The sequence below is a fragment of the Carcharodon carcharias genome, chromosome 5 (genome assembly GCF_017639515.1).
Source record: "Carcharodon carcharias isolate sCarCar2 chromosome 5, sCarCar2.pri, whole genome shotgun sequence".
Lineage (NCBI taxonomy): Eukaryota > Metazoa > Chordata > Chondrichthyes > Lamniformes > Lamnidae > Carcharodon > Carcharodon carcharias.
Genome location: NC_054471.1, coordinates 143593768 through 143611377, shown reverse-complemented (window position 1 = coordinate 143611377; position 17610 = coordinate 143593768). Strand labels below are relative to the sequence as shown.

The 17610-nt window shown below is 45.8% G+C and overlaps 1 protein-coding gene across 2 annotated transcripts in view; it reads left to right on the top strand.

Annotated features, from left to right (window-relative positions):
• Positions 1-17610, top strand: part of epha7 (eph receptor A7) — a 317267-nt gene that overhangs the window by 291445 nt on the left and 8212 nt on the right. For both annotated transcript variants that reach the window (XM_041187949.1, XM_041187948.1), the window contains 4 exons: positions 1378-1587; positions 6285-6434; positions 9522-9715; positions 14862-15017. In XM_041187949.1, coding sequence (XP_041043883.1) covers positions 1378-1587; positions 6285-6434; positions 9522-9715; positions 14862-15017 — 710 coding nt within the window. The remainder of the gene's footprint in view (positions 1-1377; positions 1588-6284; positions 6435-9521; positions 9716-14861; positions 15018-17610) is intronic.

Sequence of the window (17610 nt, the reverse complement as noted above, 5' to 3'; positions counted from 1 at the left end):
CCTCCCCTTTGACACCCTTGACCCTCCTGCTGTTACCCTGGACCCTATTACCATCCACTTCCACATGCCTTCCCTGCCCTTAGAGCCGACACATGTTACCATCCCCATGCCCACCTTGACCCTGTGCCCTCCCATTATCTGAGCCACCTGTCAAGTTCCCCCTCCATGATACCACCCATGAGAGCTTCACCTACCAAGCCCTCACCCTGAACTACAACCCTAATGCATCCCACTCCCCCACTCTGACTGTGGCTGTTCCATCCTATCACTAGTACCCTCAGTTCACCCGCCAGGATCACACCATTGACACCAATCTCTAAGACACTCTCTCCCCCCCACCCCCCATGCCTTTCCCAGACATTTTCCCTTCCCCCCGCAACCTTCCTCGCTTAGCCTGCCTCCTGTGCCCAGGTTTGGTGCAGCTTTTGCTACCAGCACTTGATATGAGTGAAGTTATGCGTGGTCCGGAAGAAAGAGAAAGCAGCACCTAATGACCTCACTGGCAAGGAAGCAGTGAAGCTCTCCAGATGCACACCATTTCTATACAGTCATAAAACAGAATGTTCTAAACTCTCACGTGCGGGGAACTTAACTTGGAGCGCAAACTTAATTCCAGCGAGATGACCTGTAATGATCATTGTGAGATGTTAATGCATGCAAATATAGTTCCCGGTGTTGCTCGTTGGGAAGCTTGACCTGCCTTTAACCCACCTTGACCGGCGGGAGAACAAAATTCAGCACCGGGAAACAATTTTTTTGTCTCCTGCCAAATTACGTGCCCCCACCCACCACGATTCCCACTGCTGGCAGGACTGGAAAATTCCACCCTGTCACTTTTTACTCAGCATGCACTCCAGAGTCTTGGCTGCAGTGTTGATCATGGGCTGGGCAGAGTTTGAATATCCATAATCATAGTAAATTACTTGTACAGACTCCCCCCTGACTGTTTTTGAGCATAAAGGGTACAGTATATAGAGAAAAATCGAATTTTAAAAATCACTCAGGTGTAATAGTGCTCAGCCTGAACAACAGGAGAGAGGCTAACAAAAACTGACTTTACTTTAATGCCTTAACCAAAGAGCAATATCTCAGTACTATGAAGTGCCAGCCTAGCTTGTGCTCAAATTCTGGAGTGGGGCTTGAAGTAAAGGTTTTGGGACTCAAAGTTGCATCGAGTGCTATTAAGCTGATAAACCTGAGATTGCAAGTACTGTAAAGATTTACCAATTTGGATAGCTTTTCTTCATTTAAATGCATGACTGTATTCATTAATTGCTAATCAGACAGAAACGAGGTCAAGGCTTGATGCATTAATAATGTGTTGCACAAAATTTGTCCTTCAGAGGTTACAGATGGTCTTTGCTTTTATCTCATTAGAAACATGATGGACAGTTCACGGTGATTCAGTTAGTGGGAATGCTACGTGGGATTGCAGCTGGGATGAGGTACCTTGCCGATATGGGTTATGTGCACAGGGACCTGGCAGCTCGTAACATTCTGGTCAATAGCAATCTCGTCTGCAAAGTTTCTGATTTTGGTCTCTCAAGAATTGTGGAAGATGACCCAGAGGCTGTCTACACCACGACAGTGAGTGAATTCCAACCCATCATTTATTATGGTTGAGAAAGCATTATTATCTTCATCAAATGTACTCCCATCTCTTAAAGTTTATTCTCTGACTCACATTCGGCAAAACTTTGCTCCATTGCAGCATACACAGTTTATGATTAATCAAAAATACCAATTAGTTGCTGAGCTGTGGGGAAGCTGCCAAGGACTGATATAAGGACTATTTTTTAACCCTTAAGACAGTGGAGTGTAAACCAGCCCACAGCACCATGGACACTATGGTCAAAATCATATTGACGTCGGTCACCAAGACCATTTACTTTCTTCTGTCAATATCACCTGCTACCACCATCATAATTTCACCTCCAGTGCAGCAGAAATTCTGAACCATACCTTTGTTATCTGTAAACTCAACTTCTTCAATGTCTAGAATTCCACTCTTCACAACACCAACTCATTGAAAATTCCTATCTCATATTCAGTCCCATTGAACCATCACTTCGATTTTCGTCGGCTTTCATTAGCTCCTGTCTTACATCCAAGTCTATGCCCTTTAGTCCCTCTCACTCACGCATGTCCATCCACTGTATCCCTTCATTCTTCCTTTGATTGCAGAGTCGTCAGCCATCTTGTAATATCACTACTTCTGGGATTTTCACCCCTAAACCACTCTGCTTACTATGTCTCTCCCATCTTTGAAATGCTCCTCAGAACCTAATTTTAGACCAGGCTTTTGTTTATCTCTCCAAAGCCTTCCACAGCTACACTCTGTAAGTTGCCTTGCAATGATTTCTGTATTAAAGGTGGCATTTAAAAGCAAATTGATTTTGTAGGTCTTAACTAGCTATGCACTGAAAAGGATGAAATATGTAGGAGTCTGTTTCAAAGGAGTTTGTTTCTCTCACTTCATGCCACACTTAAGACCTTTTTTTAAAAGCTAGCCTTGGACAATCAGTGAAGCAATGACAATGTAATTATTTTAGAAATTGCTTCTATTGTGTGGAACAGGAACAGGAAAGCTTCATGAGGTGGCTGGTGGGTACTCTTTGGCAGGTGTTGAATTTACTTTTGCTGCTCTTAGTTTATAGTGGCAGAAAACCAAAGTCATACCCAGCCATACCTAGCACAAAGGAAGATGGTTGTGGTTGTTGGAGGTCAGTCATCTCAGCTCCAGGACATCACTGCAGGAGTTCCTCAGGGTTGTGTCCTAGGCCCAACCATCTTCAGCTGCTTCATTAATGACCTTCCTTCCATCATAAGGATGTTTGCTGATGATTTCACAATATTCAGCACCATTCATGACTCCTCAAATACTGAAGCAATCCATGTCCAAATGCAGCAAGACCTGGACAATATCCAGGCTTGGGCTGACAAGTGGCAAGTAACATTTGTGCCACACAACTGTCAGGCAATGACTATCTCCAACAAGAGAGATTCCAACCATCACCCCTTGATGTTCAATGGCATTACTATTACCGAATCCCCCATTATCAATATCCTAGGAGTTACCAATAACCAGAAACTGAACTGGACTAGCCATATAATTAGCGTGGCTGCAAGAGCAGGTCAGAGGCTAGGAGTCATGTGATGAGTAACTCAACACCGGACTCCCCAAAGCCTGTCCACCGCCTACAAGGCACAAGACAGGTGTGTAATGGAATACTCTCCACTTGCCTGGATGAGTGCAGCTCCCACAACACTCAAGAAGCTTGGCCCCACCCAGGACAAAGTAGTCTGCTTGATTGGCACCACATCCACAAACATTCACTCCCTCCACCACTGGTGCACAGTAGCAGCAGTGTGTACCATCTACAAGATACACTGCAGGAATTCACCAAGGCTCCTTTGACAGCACCTTCCAAACCCACGACCACTACCATCTAGAAGGACAAGGACAGCAGATAGATGGGAACACCACCACCTGGAAGTTCCCTTCCAAGTCTCTCACCATCCTGACTTGGAAATATATTACCATCCCTCCATTGTGACTGGGTCAAAATTCTGGAACTCCATTCCTAACAGCACTGTGTGTGTACCTACACCACATGGATCACAGTGGTTCAAGAAGACAACTCACCACCACCTTCTCAAGGGCAATTAGGGATGGGCAATAAATGCAGGCCCAGCCAGCGAAGCCCACACCCTGTGAATGAATAAAAAAAAGAGGTTGCACTTTTTATTGCCAGTGGGGTTTTTCTTTAAGTTGCATCTTTCTAATTGTAGACAGGAACTAAATACTGTGCACATGTTAGGCCTCTGCTTGTGACTGTAAATGTGCGATGAAATGTTCAGCACCATTTGCAACTCCTCAGATAGCGAAGCAGTCCATGTCCAAATGCAGCAAAACCTGGACAATATCCATACTTGGGCTGACAAGTGGCAAGAAACACGTGTGCCACACAAGTGCCAGGCAATGACCATCGCCAAGAAGAAGAGTATCTAACCATTGCCCCTTGACATTCAATGGCATTGCCCCACTACAGTATGACTGGAGCAGGAGACTGAAAACTATCCATTATTTTCATTTCTGAAAAACTACTTCACTTTTCATATGCTTCATAATCTTTCTATCCAGCCTATCTCTTCTTATTTAGTTTTCAACACTGTCTACTTACATCCTTTAGGTGTCTGTATAGCTCAGATGGTAGCACATTCACTTCTGATCACCAGGGTCCCGTTCCTTTTTAACCATGTTACAAATCTGGTATTCTCAGTTACAGGATCATATTACACCTACCCATTAATCTGCAGGTTGTGATAATGGCCGGAATTTTCCGGCCCTGTTAGCATCAGGCGTGATATGGTGATAAGGCCAAAAATCAGTTTCATGCCATCATGAAACTAGTTTTCGACTGTCGCCTCCACCTGTCAATGCTGGATGCATGTTGGGAACCTAATTACAATACTTCAGCTTCTCATTAGAAGCCCCGCTTGCCGGAATCAAACCTCCAATGTTGGATCATCCGGGCAGGTTGGCATTTCACAACCCTACATAAGCAATGTGTGCCTGGTGAGCTGCACTTCGCTTGGGGCTTCGAGGTTTGTTTGCCTTTCTTGCTTCAGTCGGCATTCGCAGTCATCAGCGCCGGGCTTCGCAGACAGCACCACATCACTTTTAGGGGGGCTCACGGGCAGGTCGCTACCCACCAGATCAGCTGCAAGGTGAGGGTAGCTTTTCAATGGCTGCAGGGCTAGTGCTTGCTTGGGGAAGGGGGAGAAGTGACCTCAGGCTAGCGAAGAGGCTGCAGGGCAAGGGCTGTACTGGGGAAGCGGGGTATCCTGAGGTGTGTTTGGGATCATGTGTTGACCTGTGCCTCAAGACGGTGAGGGCTGAGGAGGCAGTCTGCAGAGGAGATGGGGCCATGGAGATGGAGATATGAGGGTATGTGTGACAGGATGAGTGATGATGTCCCTTGAGCTGGCAGTGAGTGAGATGCCAGTGAATGTGTGATGGCCTTGTGAGTGTGTGAGTTTAGAGTGATAAGATGGTTGCCTGACCCTGGAGGCATGGATGAGATCATCCATCAGCTTTCTGCACTGAATGACCGAACTTTTGTGTGCAGCATTGGCACTAATCACCACTGCCACTGCCTCCCAAGCCAGACTGGTGAGACTGATGGTCCTCTTGTGACCAGAGCTGGGGTAGAGGACATGACAGCGGGCCTCCACAGTGTCTAGAAGGCTTCCCAGAGATGTGTCACTGAATCGGGGGGGGGGGGGTGCTGCACTCCTCTTGGCTTTTGGGGCCATGTCTTCACTGGAGCAGTCCTGGGCTGCAAGCATTGAGAAGTGCGCACTTGACTGCAATTTAAATATGGTGCCCTGCATGAGGAAGCAGCGAGGTAACGGCGTGGCGAGCGATTCAGAGGCTGCCGCCAGTGAGCTGGTGTGTTTCCTATGGCTGCATAAGAAATGAGCCAGAAATGGGACAATACGGTGTGAAAAACTGCCATTACGGCTGGCAGGTAAAACAACTATTTTGCCACACTCTACCACACTTGGTGCAAATCTGGAACGATTGCGCCCAATGCCTCGTCAATGAGGAGAATACATCTCATGGCACATTTTCCTCATCCACACCTTGAGCAAGGATACAAAGGAAACTTGTGAATACCTGATATCCCATGTCACTAGGGCCATGAGATCGTAGGAACTGTTAAAATTGTTGATCAGATCCAGTACTGTTTCATTATTGTTGTAAAACCGCAGAAGTCAGAAGCCGCTTTTTAATTATTTTTGCCCATCCTTCCCAGAGCCCTGCTGGACGTGGACTGCTGCAATGTGCCACAATATAAATACTCCCTGCCTCATTGAGGCAGGTGTCAAAAAAGCATAGGCACCAACACTTATCACTTAATTACCCAAGTCCCTGGAACAGGGGTTGATTTTGTGTTTTCACCACTGGGCTGGTGGAAGTTCTGCTCTGCTCAAGATATGTTTCAACTCAAAACATCCCTGGAATGTAGGGGCCAAAGTGTGGTGAAATAAAGCAAATTACTTTGTGTGTACCTTGCTTCATTGAATCCCTTGGAAGTATTGCCAAAAACACAACTTGAATTCTGGATTTGAGCTCAGTTATGCATTTCTATCTGTGAATACACAATTGTACCTAAATGCAATAATCCAGCTAATGGTGGCATTGTAAGGTCACTAATTCAAAGCAGTTATAAAATTGAACTTGACAACCTTTCGTGGCATGTTCTTTATTCTCATAGGGTGGTAAAATTCCAGTACGGTGGACTGCACCTGAAGCCATACAGTACCGCAAGTTTACATCAGCTAGCGACGTGTGGAGCTATGGCATAGTAATGTGGGAAGTAATGTCCTATGGAGAGCGACCTTACTGGGATATGTCCAATCAGGATGTAAGTTACTCTTCAGAGATGATGAATCAATTAGCACTGCACTGAGATGTGTGCACTGTAGTTGGGTTCTTATTGAACCACCAGTTGACAATCTGCAATTCCAACGCAGAATAATTGTTATAGATACTGAGTGCTAGAAGCTTAAGAAAGAATCATCTGGGGAGGAGAGATGTACTTCTATCAAGATGATTTTTAATCAATGTATTCACTTGTGTAAATAGATTCCAACCATATGTCAGGCCCCCAATTAGTCTTTGCTAAAGAAAAAAATAGCAATTAATTCTATGCAGCTCACTTTCAAAATAATTGAATTATTTCTCATTGTAAATGCAAATCGTTTCATGATTTGTTAGCTTTGTTGATTGAAATAACAAACATCAAAGACATGTTCTGAAATACTGACAAAAATCAAGTGGAGAAGCCTTTATGTAGCATAGTAAGCAGCTCTACCTTAAGAGAGTGTCATTACCAGCAGGCACAGAATTCTCTCACTATCACGACTCATGGCTGTAACACTGCTGACCTCCGAAAGCCAGAAGACTCTGCAGATCCAGATTTATGTGGATCTTAAGAGCTGCCATCAGATAAGGTATCTCGTGTATTATCCTCCCAAACTCCCGGGACCGCAAAATACACGGAATATAAACTCTGCAGATACACCAAATATGTTAATTAGTGCCCTCCAGTCCTAACCCTGCCAAAGTATGCAGAGTCAATGGATAGAGCATCTAACTTGCATGGGCTCCTGGTGGCCCATAATAGAACACCTTAGGCGTCCACCTGCCCCATGGGATGTGAGCATTGCTAGCAAGGCCAGCATTTGTTTTCCATCCCTAATTGCCTTTGAAAAGGTGGTGGTGAGCCATCTTCTTGAACCACTGTCATGCATGTGTTGTAGTGCTGTTAGAATTTTGATCCAGAGAGAGCAAAGGGACAGTGATACAGGGCAAAATTTTGTGAAGGTGTCGGGGATCTCAAATGCCAGCTAGAGAGCCAGCGAGAGACACGCGCTGCCTATTTTCTGGAAGTCACATCGAAGCATGTGCCAATCAGGCAGTGGTGAGGCCACCTGTGGGCCTTCCCCTGGGCACAGGCTGCTTCAGTACCTGAGGAGTTGCAAATGATGCTGAACATGGTGCAATCATCAGTGAACATCCCCACTTCTGACCTTATGACCTTACCAAGGTCATTGATAAATTAGCTGAAGGTGGTTGGGCTTAGGACATTATCATGAGGCACTCCTGCAGCGATGTCCTGGGACTGAGATGATTGGCCTCCAATGACCACAACCATCTTCCTTTGCGCCAGGTATGACTCTACAGTGGAGAGTTTCCCCCATAAGTCCCATTGACTTTAATTTTGCTAGGGCTCCTTGATGTCACACTCAGTCAAAAGCTGCCTTGATGTTAAGGGCAGTCACTCTCACCTATCTAAAGAGATTGCCTAGTTTTCCAGCACAGAACCGATTCAGAGCCCTCTTTCAAAGTAAAGCAATATTAAAACTTCCTTGGCCTATCCTCCCTCCAGCGAGAGCCCACTTACATACGAACATATGAATTAGGAACTGGAGTAGGCCGTTTAGCCCCTTGTACCTGTTCCACTATTCATTAAGATCATGGCTGATCTGATGGTGGCCTCAAAGGCACTATTCTGCCTAACCCGAATATTCTTTGATTCCCTTGTTCGTTAAGAATGTACCTACCTCTGCCTTAAAAATATTCAATGACCCTGCCTCTACTACTCTCTGAGGAAGTTTTTTTTTGCAGTCTGCTGGAAGCAAGGAATCCTCATCTCACTGAACATCCCAGTTTCCAGACATAGACAGAAAAGCAGAAACGCCTGACTTAGGAGCCCCGACCTTTTCCATCACTGGCCTTATTGGGCATGACAGAATTTTATTTTCTAAAGGGCTGAATATATCCAACTTATTTCTGAGCCATTCACTTGAAAATGTGGCCCCTGGTTGTTGATTCTGTCCTAATTATATGTCAAAGTGTCTAAATGTGTTTCATTCAGGATTCCAGACACCTGAAACTCATAATCTAGTTGAATTAGAGTTCTAACAGTATGTGGTAAAGCAGCACAGAGCACAGAGAAACACAGTTTTAAGGGGCCAAGGTTTGAAGGAGCTGGTGTTTGGTGGGGGCTACAGAGATTTCTTTCAAATATGGAATGGTGCAGTGGTTACGCTAGAGTTTAATCAGCCTCCTGCATATAACGTGAGTATCGCTTCAGGAATTGCACTCTAGTATGTACTCACTGCACCTGCAACAAAACCTCCCTCAATATATTTAGTTGTATAACATTTTTTTGGATACCTTGTGCCACAATAATTCTGCAGCCGCATAAACCTTTTAAAAAGGTGCTCTCCAGTGGACCTTAATTTGAAGTGGCTCAGGAACTAAAACAATTAAGGAAGATGGGCATGGTTCGCTGTTTGAGTGCTGCTCCATAGGGATCCCAATTTAAACATAACATCACCTGGTGTGATAGCTCTTGGTGTTAAAGGTAACTCAGACTGTCAGAAAGGTGAAGACAGATGCTTAGCAAAACAGCAGCAGAAAATACATTTCCATTCCCTAGTCAGAGCTGATGAAGTGGGAAGCTTCATTCTCTGACATCTCCCTTCCAAACTCTATTGCTAGATTGGCCTGACAAAAAATGTTAGATAGCTTCAAGGTCAGTTGGGCAGGCCACCTTCCTGTTGATACAGGGCCAGTTTTATTCAGCAGGTTGATTTTAGTATGACTGCGTCCATAACCATTCTCAGAATGAATGCGGTACTTAAAAAGAAGATATCCAAGAGGCAATATGATCTCATTGATGGAACAATAGTGATCTCAGTCCTGTCGTTCAGCCTGCTATTTTAAATTACTATCTGCTGCTATCAGCCAACAAAGTAAGGATGGCACAAGAGAAGCGGAAAGTTCTTATGCTCAACATGTCAGGATTCAAATATGACATGTACAGCAACATGTAAATGCAGTGTGATTTATCATTACACTATGAGTAAATTCTATTAGAATGTGGGAAGGGTTTGATGTACCAATATATCAACTCACTCCTTTACATTTCTTCCCCGTTTAGGTTATAAAGGCAATTGAGGAGGGTTATCGTCTCCCTGCTCCCATGGATTGTCCACCTGGCCTTCACCAGCTGATGCTCGACTGCTGGCAACAGGAACGCAATGAGAGACCCAAGTTCGATCAAATAGTTGGGGTCCTAGACAAAATGATCCGTAATCCAAACAGCCTGAAGGTTCCCCTGGGTACCTGCAGTAGGTGAGGAAAACTTGAACATGAATTTATTCTACTGGAATCCAAGTACCTAGCGGAGCAGAGAAACTGTTATGCCTAATAATTACCAAGATATTAGCTTAGCTATCACAGAATACCTCAGGAAGTGGCATGCAAGCTTATGGCCATTGACATACCCCAAACTAAAGCTTAGACCTGATAATGCACTTGTGTGTAGATGATAGCAACGAAAGGAGAAGTGGAAGCTGGTGGAGTATTATTGAAAATGTTAAAAATACTATTAACTTTTCACTGTTCAAGTGATTTTTTTCCTCAGTAACTTAGTAGCCTAAAAATGAGATCCTGTTGCACCTGTTTTATGAATGTAGAATTGATGCAATGCATGACAATGTCAAGGACTTGCGTCTGAAGTACACCTGAAAGAAGTCATTGATATTGGGTGGAATCGTTGCAAATTTGCACAAAGTGCAATAGCGGGCGAGTAAAACAACACGCTGGCTGCAATGGCAGGTTTTCACGCCGTGTCATCCCGAACCTGCCTCATTATTTATGCATTCCCGGGAAACACGCCATTTCCATGGCGGGCAGGCTCTCATTTGCCACCTGCCATCACCCTGCCACTGCATCATGCTGGGCGCCATATTTAAAGTCACACACTTCAGTGCGTCCAGATCACAACTGCTGCACGGAAGACATGGCCCTGAAACTGCAGAAGTCTGCAGCCCCCAGGTTCAGCGACGCATCCCTCAAGCGCCTTTTGGATGCTGTGGAGGCTCACCGGGATGTCCTCTATCCCTGCTCTGGCTGCAGGATGGGCAGCAACTGCATTAATCCGGCTTGGGAGGCAGTGGCAGCGGTGGTCAGCGCCAACGCCCTTCAGAAGAGGACAGCCATCCAGTGCCGCAAGAAGATGAATGATCTCCTCCATTCCACCAGGGTAAGACACTCTTCTCATCATTCTCAACTCACACACTCACAAATCTGTCACACATCCACAGGGCCTTCACTCACTGCCAATCCAAGGGACATCAGCATTCACTCTCTCACACACACCTTCATTGTCCTTATGCCATCCGTTGGACCCACTTTCCATCCAGGCATACTTATCATCTGGCCTGGCAGGCATCCTGCTTACAATCTCTCCATGTCTATCCATGCAGAACAAGGTGGCACACAACAAGAAGGAGAGGCCGCAGATCCATGTCGGAATGCCCGACATCAAGGTCCTCATGGATTTTGAAAACAGAGCTATCCAGCTGGCCGGCAAGGATCTGGACCATTCCTGTGCTGACGGTGAGGTCAGCGCTGCTCTACCAAGTGAGGATCCAGCAGCCCAACATCCCTCAGACAATCATGCCAGGAGTGATTTGCCCTGTTTCACAGGCTACTGCCATGTACTAATTATTTACCCTTGCTTCCGCAGGCACATCTGGGAAACAGTCACTAGAGTCCACGACCCAGAGCCTCCAATCAAGCCTCAAAGAAACCTTTGAAGAGGAATCTGGAGGCACCCTCCCTGAAGTCACGTAACAGCGCTCACCCACGCCCTCCACCATCGCAGAGACACACACCTCGGTGGGACCTAGCTTTAGAGTAGCCCCGGGATTACAATCTGGTGAAAACATCGCACTTTCTGATCCACAGCAGGCGGCGGCAGGGTCTTTCCAGGTTTCTGGCACTCGGAGGATTGCTGGAGGCCAGAGTTTGCTGAGTCGGAGTCAGATGACAAACCTCTGGACTCAGTCACGTCACAGTTGCTGGAGCTGCAAAGACAAGCTTGGGAATATCAGAAAGGGATGTCCGCTGCACTCCTCAGATTGCAAGCCACGATGGAGGAGTTCATCCGTCTTCACTCTGAGGTGATAGCACCGGCATGCCAACGGACCAAGGTCAACAGTGGTAGGATGGCGGCCACAATGGAGATCTTGGTCCAGGACTTCGCTCCTGCACTGCTGCGCGGGCTCAACTCCATTGCTGATACCATAGTTGGCCTCCAACAGTGTGTAAGCGAGAGGGGTGCTGGGCAGCTCGATCTCACTCCAGCTACCCCTGCTCCTCAAGGAGTCAGCCTGGGGCGGGCAGGGTCACACTTCAGGACCATCCATCCAGGTGACACAGAGTTTCCGGCCATCCGAGTCCCCCTTCCTGTGACCTCAGCAGGTCCAGCTCCACAGGCCGAGGAGGGTGCCACTGCCACACAGCAGGACCCCAAAAGCAGGCCGGGGCCTTCCAAGTCTCAGCCCTCCAGAGGATGCCTGCCAAGGTCATCACAGACAGGGTGTCGCAGTCAGCAAGCTGCCTCTGCCCCTGCCGTGGCTGTCCGGGGAGCACCAAGACAGGGTTAGGACAGTTAAGGAGAATTAGTTGCACAGCCTGGGCACGGGTATTAATCACTTGTACATACTGTTCACTATTGTAAGTAAACTCCCAAGAATGTCACCCTGCCTATGGCTCCTTGTCCTGATGAGTGTTCTTGTCACTCATATGTGAAACCTTTCTGCACAAGGTAAAGGCAGGTGTCTCAGTCCAGGGCTTCTTGTAGTCTGTACAGTCTTCAGACTAAAGTGATGGTCCAGCCTCACACTCCCTGGACACATTATTGATGCCTGCATCTTGGTGGTGCTTGTCATTACTGCCAGAATGTAGTAAGCAGGCATCACAGAGTTCCGTCATTCTCTGTGTGCTCGCAGGACATTTAAGGTGGGGCTGGCCCCCATCTCTTCAGCATCTGTGACCATTGATGTTGTGTTCCAGTTCCTGAAGGGCTCAGGTGCTGAAGGCGGACAAAGGATCAGATACTTATAAAGTTTCATGGCTGCGTCACTACAATATGACCCTGATCACTGAGCGCAAGCAAGCTGCCCTTGGCCAGACAGGAGTCAGACTTTCTCAGAGACTATGTCAAGATTTATGGAGTGTCCTCACTACATGTTGTCATCAGCCTCCTGCAATATGCACACCCACCACTATCCACCCACTCCCACTATCCTCGGGGGTCGATAAACACACGGGGTGAGCCTTAATTGGACCGCCCACATAAAATAGCCCACGATTGGGTCTGTGCCTGCCCGCGCCTGTTCCCGCTCAGCCTGCCCGACTTGGGAAAAATTCTTCCTGTGAATGTGGTTGCATTTGAACTGCCTCAGTCACTTTGTACAGGTTTCCCTAAAGCATGGCCACTTCCCTCACCCACCCTACCCCCACCCCAAATGCTTGTGTGCTATATTCAGCGGTAGGGCTGCCTTTAACCCCGGCCCCCCCAACGCCCCTGAATCTGGAAGTCCAACAGGTGACCCTGGCGAGAGCTGCACAACGTTACTGTGTACTCACCTCCAAGTTCCCCTCAAAATGCAGGCTGCCAAGTCTACACCTTTTATGTGCTGTTGTGAAACATGTTGACATGCTTTCCTGCTGAGGTGAATGGACGATCCAGTGTGAGGGGATGATTACGGCGCGCTGGCCTGATAATGATATGCTGGTGTATTACAATGACGTTCCCAATGTGCGATGATGGGAAACATGGCCTGCCGTTGGCAGGCTGAGCAGGCAATTGCAAACTCATTTCACGGCACCGTAAAACCCATCATATTGTCTGCTCATGCCACCGATCACATCTGACGCCAGTGGCTGCAGCAAATTCCGCTCATTGACTGGAACCATTGTTAACCTATCTGGGGCTTCAAAAAGACATTAAACCCCTTGCGTACTCAAATGAGGAGCCTGCCACGTTTATAAAGTGATAATGCTGCCTCAGTATTGTTGAGTAATAAAACATTTCCAGGGTGCTAGAGGCTCTGTTACAGTGGGACTTCCCATGAGCCTGGAAGACTCATCCTTCAGAAGCACTGCAAGTTTACAATCTTGATTTTTTTTTTCCGTAATCTGATCAGTGGGAATGGGAAAGGCTCGGGTCGGAGTGCAGAGTGCAAACTAGTAATGGTATACAAAAGCTTACTATAAAGAAACACAGAAGCCAAAGTTAATCATGGAGTATACTAAATTGGATAAAAATATAGGGCCAGGTTTTGTGGACATAGATTCAAGATAAGTGGCAGAAGGTGTAGGGGGGACATGAGGAAGAACCTTTTTTTACGCAGAGGATCGTGGGTGTCTGGAATTCGCTGCCCAAGTTGGTGATAGAGGCAGAAACTCTAAACTCTTAAGTACCTGGATCTGCACCTTAAGTGCTGTGAGCTTTAGGGCTATGGGCCAGGTGCAGGAAGGTGGGATTAGAAAGGGCACCTGGGTGTCCTCAGGCTAGCATGGATAAGATGGTCCGAATGGCCTCCTTCTGTGCTGTAGTTTTTCTATGGTTCTATGGATGGCCTTTTAACACCTCATTTGATTTTACAGTCTGACCTGTGGGGGTGATGAGGAGGGAGAGGAATTAGGTTAAAATTGGGATTTACATGTTGAGAAGACCACTGCTAACATATCTAATGCTCATAATTTTAACTGTGGTGTCAGTAAAGACAATTAGTATGCAAATTTATGCTGTCTAATGTTGGTTGGTTTCTTAAACAGATTTTTCAAGAATGCATCTAGTTTTGTTTTACAAAGTCAAAACATGGTGTGGCACTTTTTTTAAAAGCAGCATTGATTCATTTATTGAGATGAAAATTGTTAGCTCTGTCAATGTGGGATTATATGTATTCTGAAGGATTTTGTATCCTCTGTTTTTCCCTTCTTTTCATATTGTGTGTGTGATTCCAGTGCCTCTCAAGCAGTCACTCTTATGGTCGCTAATGCGTATCCAGCAGGGAATGAAGGGGATGAAGCTGGAGGGCTCCAAAGTTGAGTCCAGTCTTTTCTCACAACAGCCAGCTATTCTGCAGCACAGATTACTGGGTAGTGCTCAGGAGCAAGAACCCTGGCAGATGCTGATTGTAGCCTTCCTACTGGCATCAGCTTCCTTCGCATAGGTCAAGGATTGAAATTTAGACCATCCCTGTCACTATAGGTCACTCACATATCTAGCCATAGATCTATCTTGATAGATCTATCAGGGGGCTGCATTTTGGAGGGTTTTAATGTTTGACCCACATTTTAGTATTCATAATTATATAAATTAGTCTATTTGTAATGTGCTGACATGTTAAGTGTGAACTACTTGATAAATGGTTAAATTTTAGCTGTCTTTATGGTTATTATTTTCCCTCACCCCATACAGACCAATCAATCCTCTTCTAGATCAGAACACTCCTGACTTCACATCCTTCCGCTGTGTAGGTGACTGGCTGGAGGCCATCAAGATGGAGCGATACAAGGATAACTTCACAGCTGCAGGGTATAGCACACTGGAATCTGTCGCTAGGATGACCATTGAGTGAGTTTAACGCTTCGAAATAAAAATTAAATTGAAACAGACAAATGTTTATGATGCACTATTGTACCATAAAAGAACAAAAATGAAGCCATTTGTCTATCATCCAGTAGTCAATTTGAAAATATCAAATGGTTTCAGGCGATTAGCAAGATCATTGGTTTTCAATAAAAATGGATGGATGTAATACTTAAAAATCCTGAAATCTCTTGCAATGAGAAATGTTTTTCCTTTAATTACTCACAGGGCTGGATTTTGCTGTCGGCAAGCAGGGGGTAGGGCCCGCTCACCAACAGCAAAATGATACGGGATGACGTTGGGGGTTCCCCCCGACATCATCCTGCCCCATTTAAATTTTCAGGAAGGCGGGGGCACGGCGAGATCAGCTGTTCGCCCACCAACCTGTCAATGGCCAATTGAGGCCATTGACAGGACAATTAAAACAATTAAAGGACCTGCCCATCCAACCTTAAGGCTGGTGAGCAGGCCGGGAGCCCTGGCGGGCTTCTGAAAAAACATGAAACATCATCCATCAGCGGGATGAGGTTTCATGTAGGGTTTAAAAAAGTTTATTAAAGTTTCAGTGAAATTTATTAACATGTCCCTTCACGTGTGACATTGTCACATGAGGGGGACATGTTAAAGATTTTATTATTTTTCTATTTTTAAACTTTATACAGCTGTCAGCGATCTCCCTGAGGCAGCACTTAGTCTCAGGGAGATGTGCGCTCTTTCGTGCGCATGCGAGAAAGAGCGCACGCTCGCATTTGGGGAATCGCCCCCTTGCCTGCACAGGCAGCACTTAGCGCTTCCCGGCGGCCGTCACACTGGGTGGGCCTTAATTGGTCTGCCCACTTAAAATGGCGGCAGGGCCCGCTTCTCCGGCGGGAATCGGCTCCTCGCCCAATGGAGATTGGGTCGGGCCCGCCCACCCCACAGGCAGAAAGTTCTGCCCAATGATTATAGGAAATAGTTCTTTGTGTATTACAGGCAAGGTTATTAATTTTCCAATTCTGCAGAGATAAAGATGGGATTGCAGTGGGCAACCCCAAAAGATTTCAGAATCCCATGGAATACAAAGTAGTTTGATTTTGGCTGTAACTTGTTTATTTTGTTTTAAATTCTGTAGCTTGTGATTTAAATCTAATTAAAAAGGAAGCATTTTAAGGGAAGGTTGAAGAACAAAAACACTGTCCTTTATAATAGCACAATGGTCCCCTTAAGTAAAGGATGGGAGAGTCAGCTAGGTAATGATTCTGAACTTTGACATGTATTTTGCAGTGAATTGCTGCACATTTTTCTCCTAAATTGTTCGTTGTATTTTTATTACACATGTTTCAGCATTGCAGCTGTCTTGTAAAAGTGCAGAGGTGTAAATTAGTAATAGTATACAAAAGCTTACGATAAAGAAACACAGAAGCCAAAGTTAATCGTGGAGTATACCAAATCGGATAAAAATATAGGGCCAGATTTTGCAGAGCCATGGAGACTCCGCAGACCTTTAAAACTGGTGGGCAGCACCCTGATCCAGAAGTCCCGCCCCCATTTCCAACAGTGCTTTTTTACCAGAAGGGGAAAGGGGCAGAGCATGACTCACATGGGGTAAACCCAAACTCAGAGTTCAAACAGAGCCCATTTTCACGTAGCAAGGACCTTATCCTGCAGTGTGGGAGTCATGATTTTATGAAGGAGATGTAAAGGCTCACGAAAGGTGGATAAGTTCTGTAGAATGGTGAAGCTATGAAGTTATTTTAATCCCCAGCCCTTTAAAAATTTTAAAAACACAGCCTGCATATGTCAGTGAGAGGTAAAAATAATCTGTTCTAGCTTATTGTTGACATCACCCCAAGGCTTACATTATATCATTATTAATGCTTGGCTGCTTTCCACAGCCTAATTATCCCAGGCAGGGGTGGGAGGGTTGTAATTTTGCAATTTGTTTGACAGCTCAGAGATCATTAAAGGATTATTTGTCTTTGATGTGGTGCTAGGAATGTAGGGAAGGCAATGGCATAGTGGTATTGTTGCTGGACTAGTAATCCAGGGTAATGCTCTTTGGACCCATGTTCGACTCCGATCACGGCAGACCTAAGCTCTGCAGTCCTGCCACAGCCAGTTGTGAATGGTGGTGGACAATTAAGCAACTCACTGGAGGAGGAGGCTCCACAAATATCCCCATCCTCAATGATGGGAAAGCCCAACACATCAGTACAAAAGATAAGGCCCCTTGATGTTCAATGGCATTTGATAAAATTTCATCCAGAAGTGCTGAGTGAATGATCAATCTCGGCCTCCTCCTGAGGTCCCCAGCATCATAGATGCCAGTCTTCAGCCAATTCGATTAACTCCACTTGATATCAAGAAACTGCTGAAGGCATTGGATACTGCAAAGGCTATGGAACCTGACAATATTCCGGCAATAGGACTGAAGACTTGTGTTCCAGTACAGCTACAACACTGATATCTACTTGGCAATTGGGAGAATTGCTCTGGTATGCCCTGCACACAAAAATCAGAACAAATCCAACCCAGCCAATTACCAGCCCATCAGTACTCTTGATTATCAGTAAGGTAATGGAAGGGGTCATCAACAGTG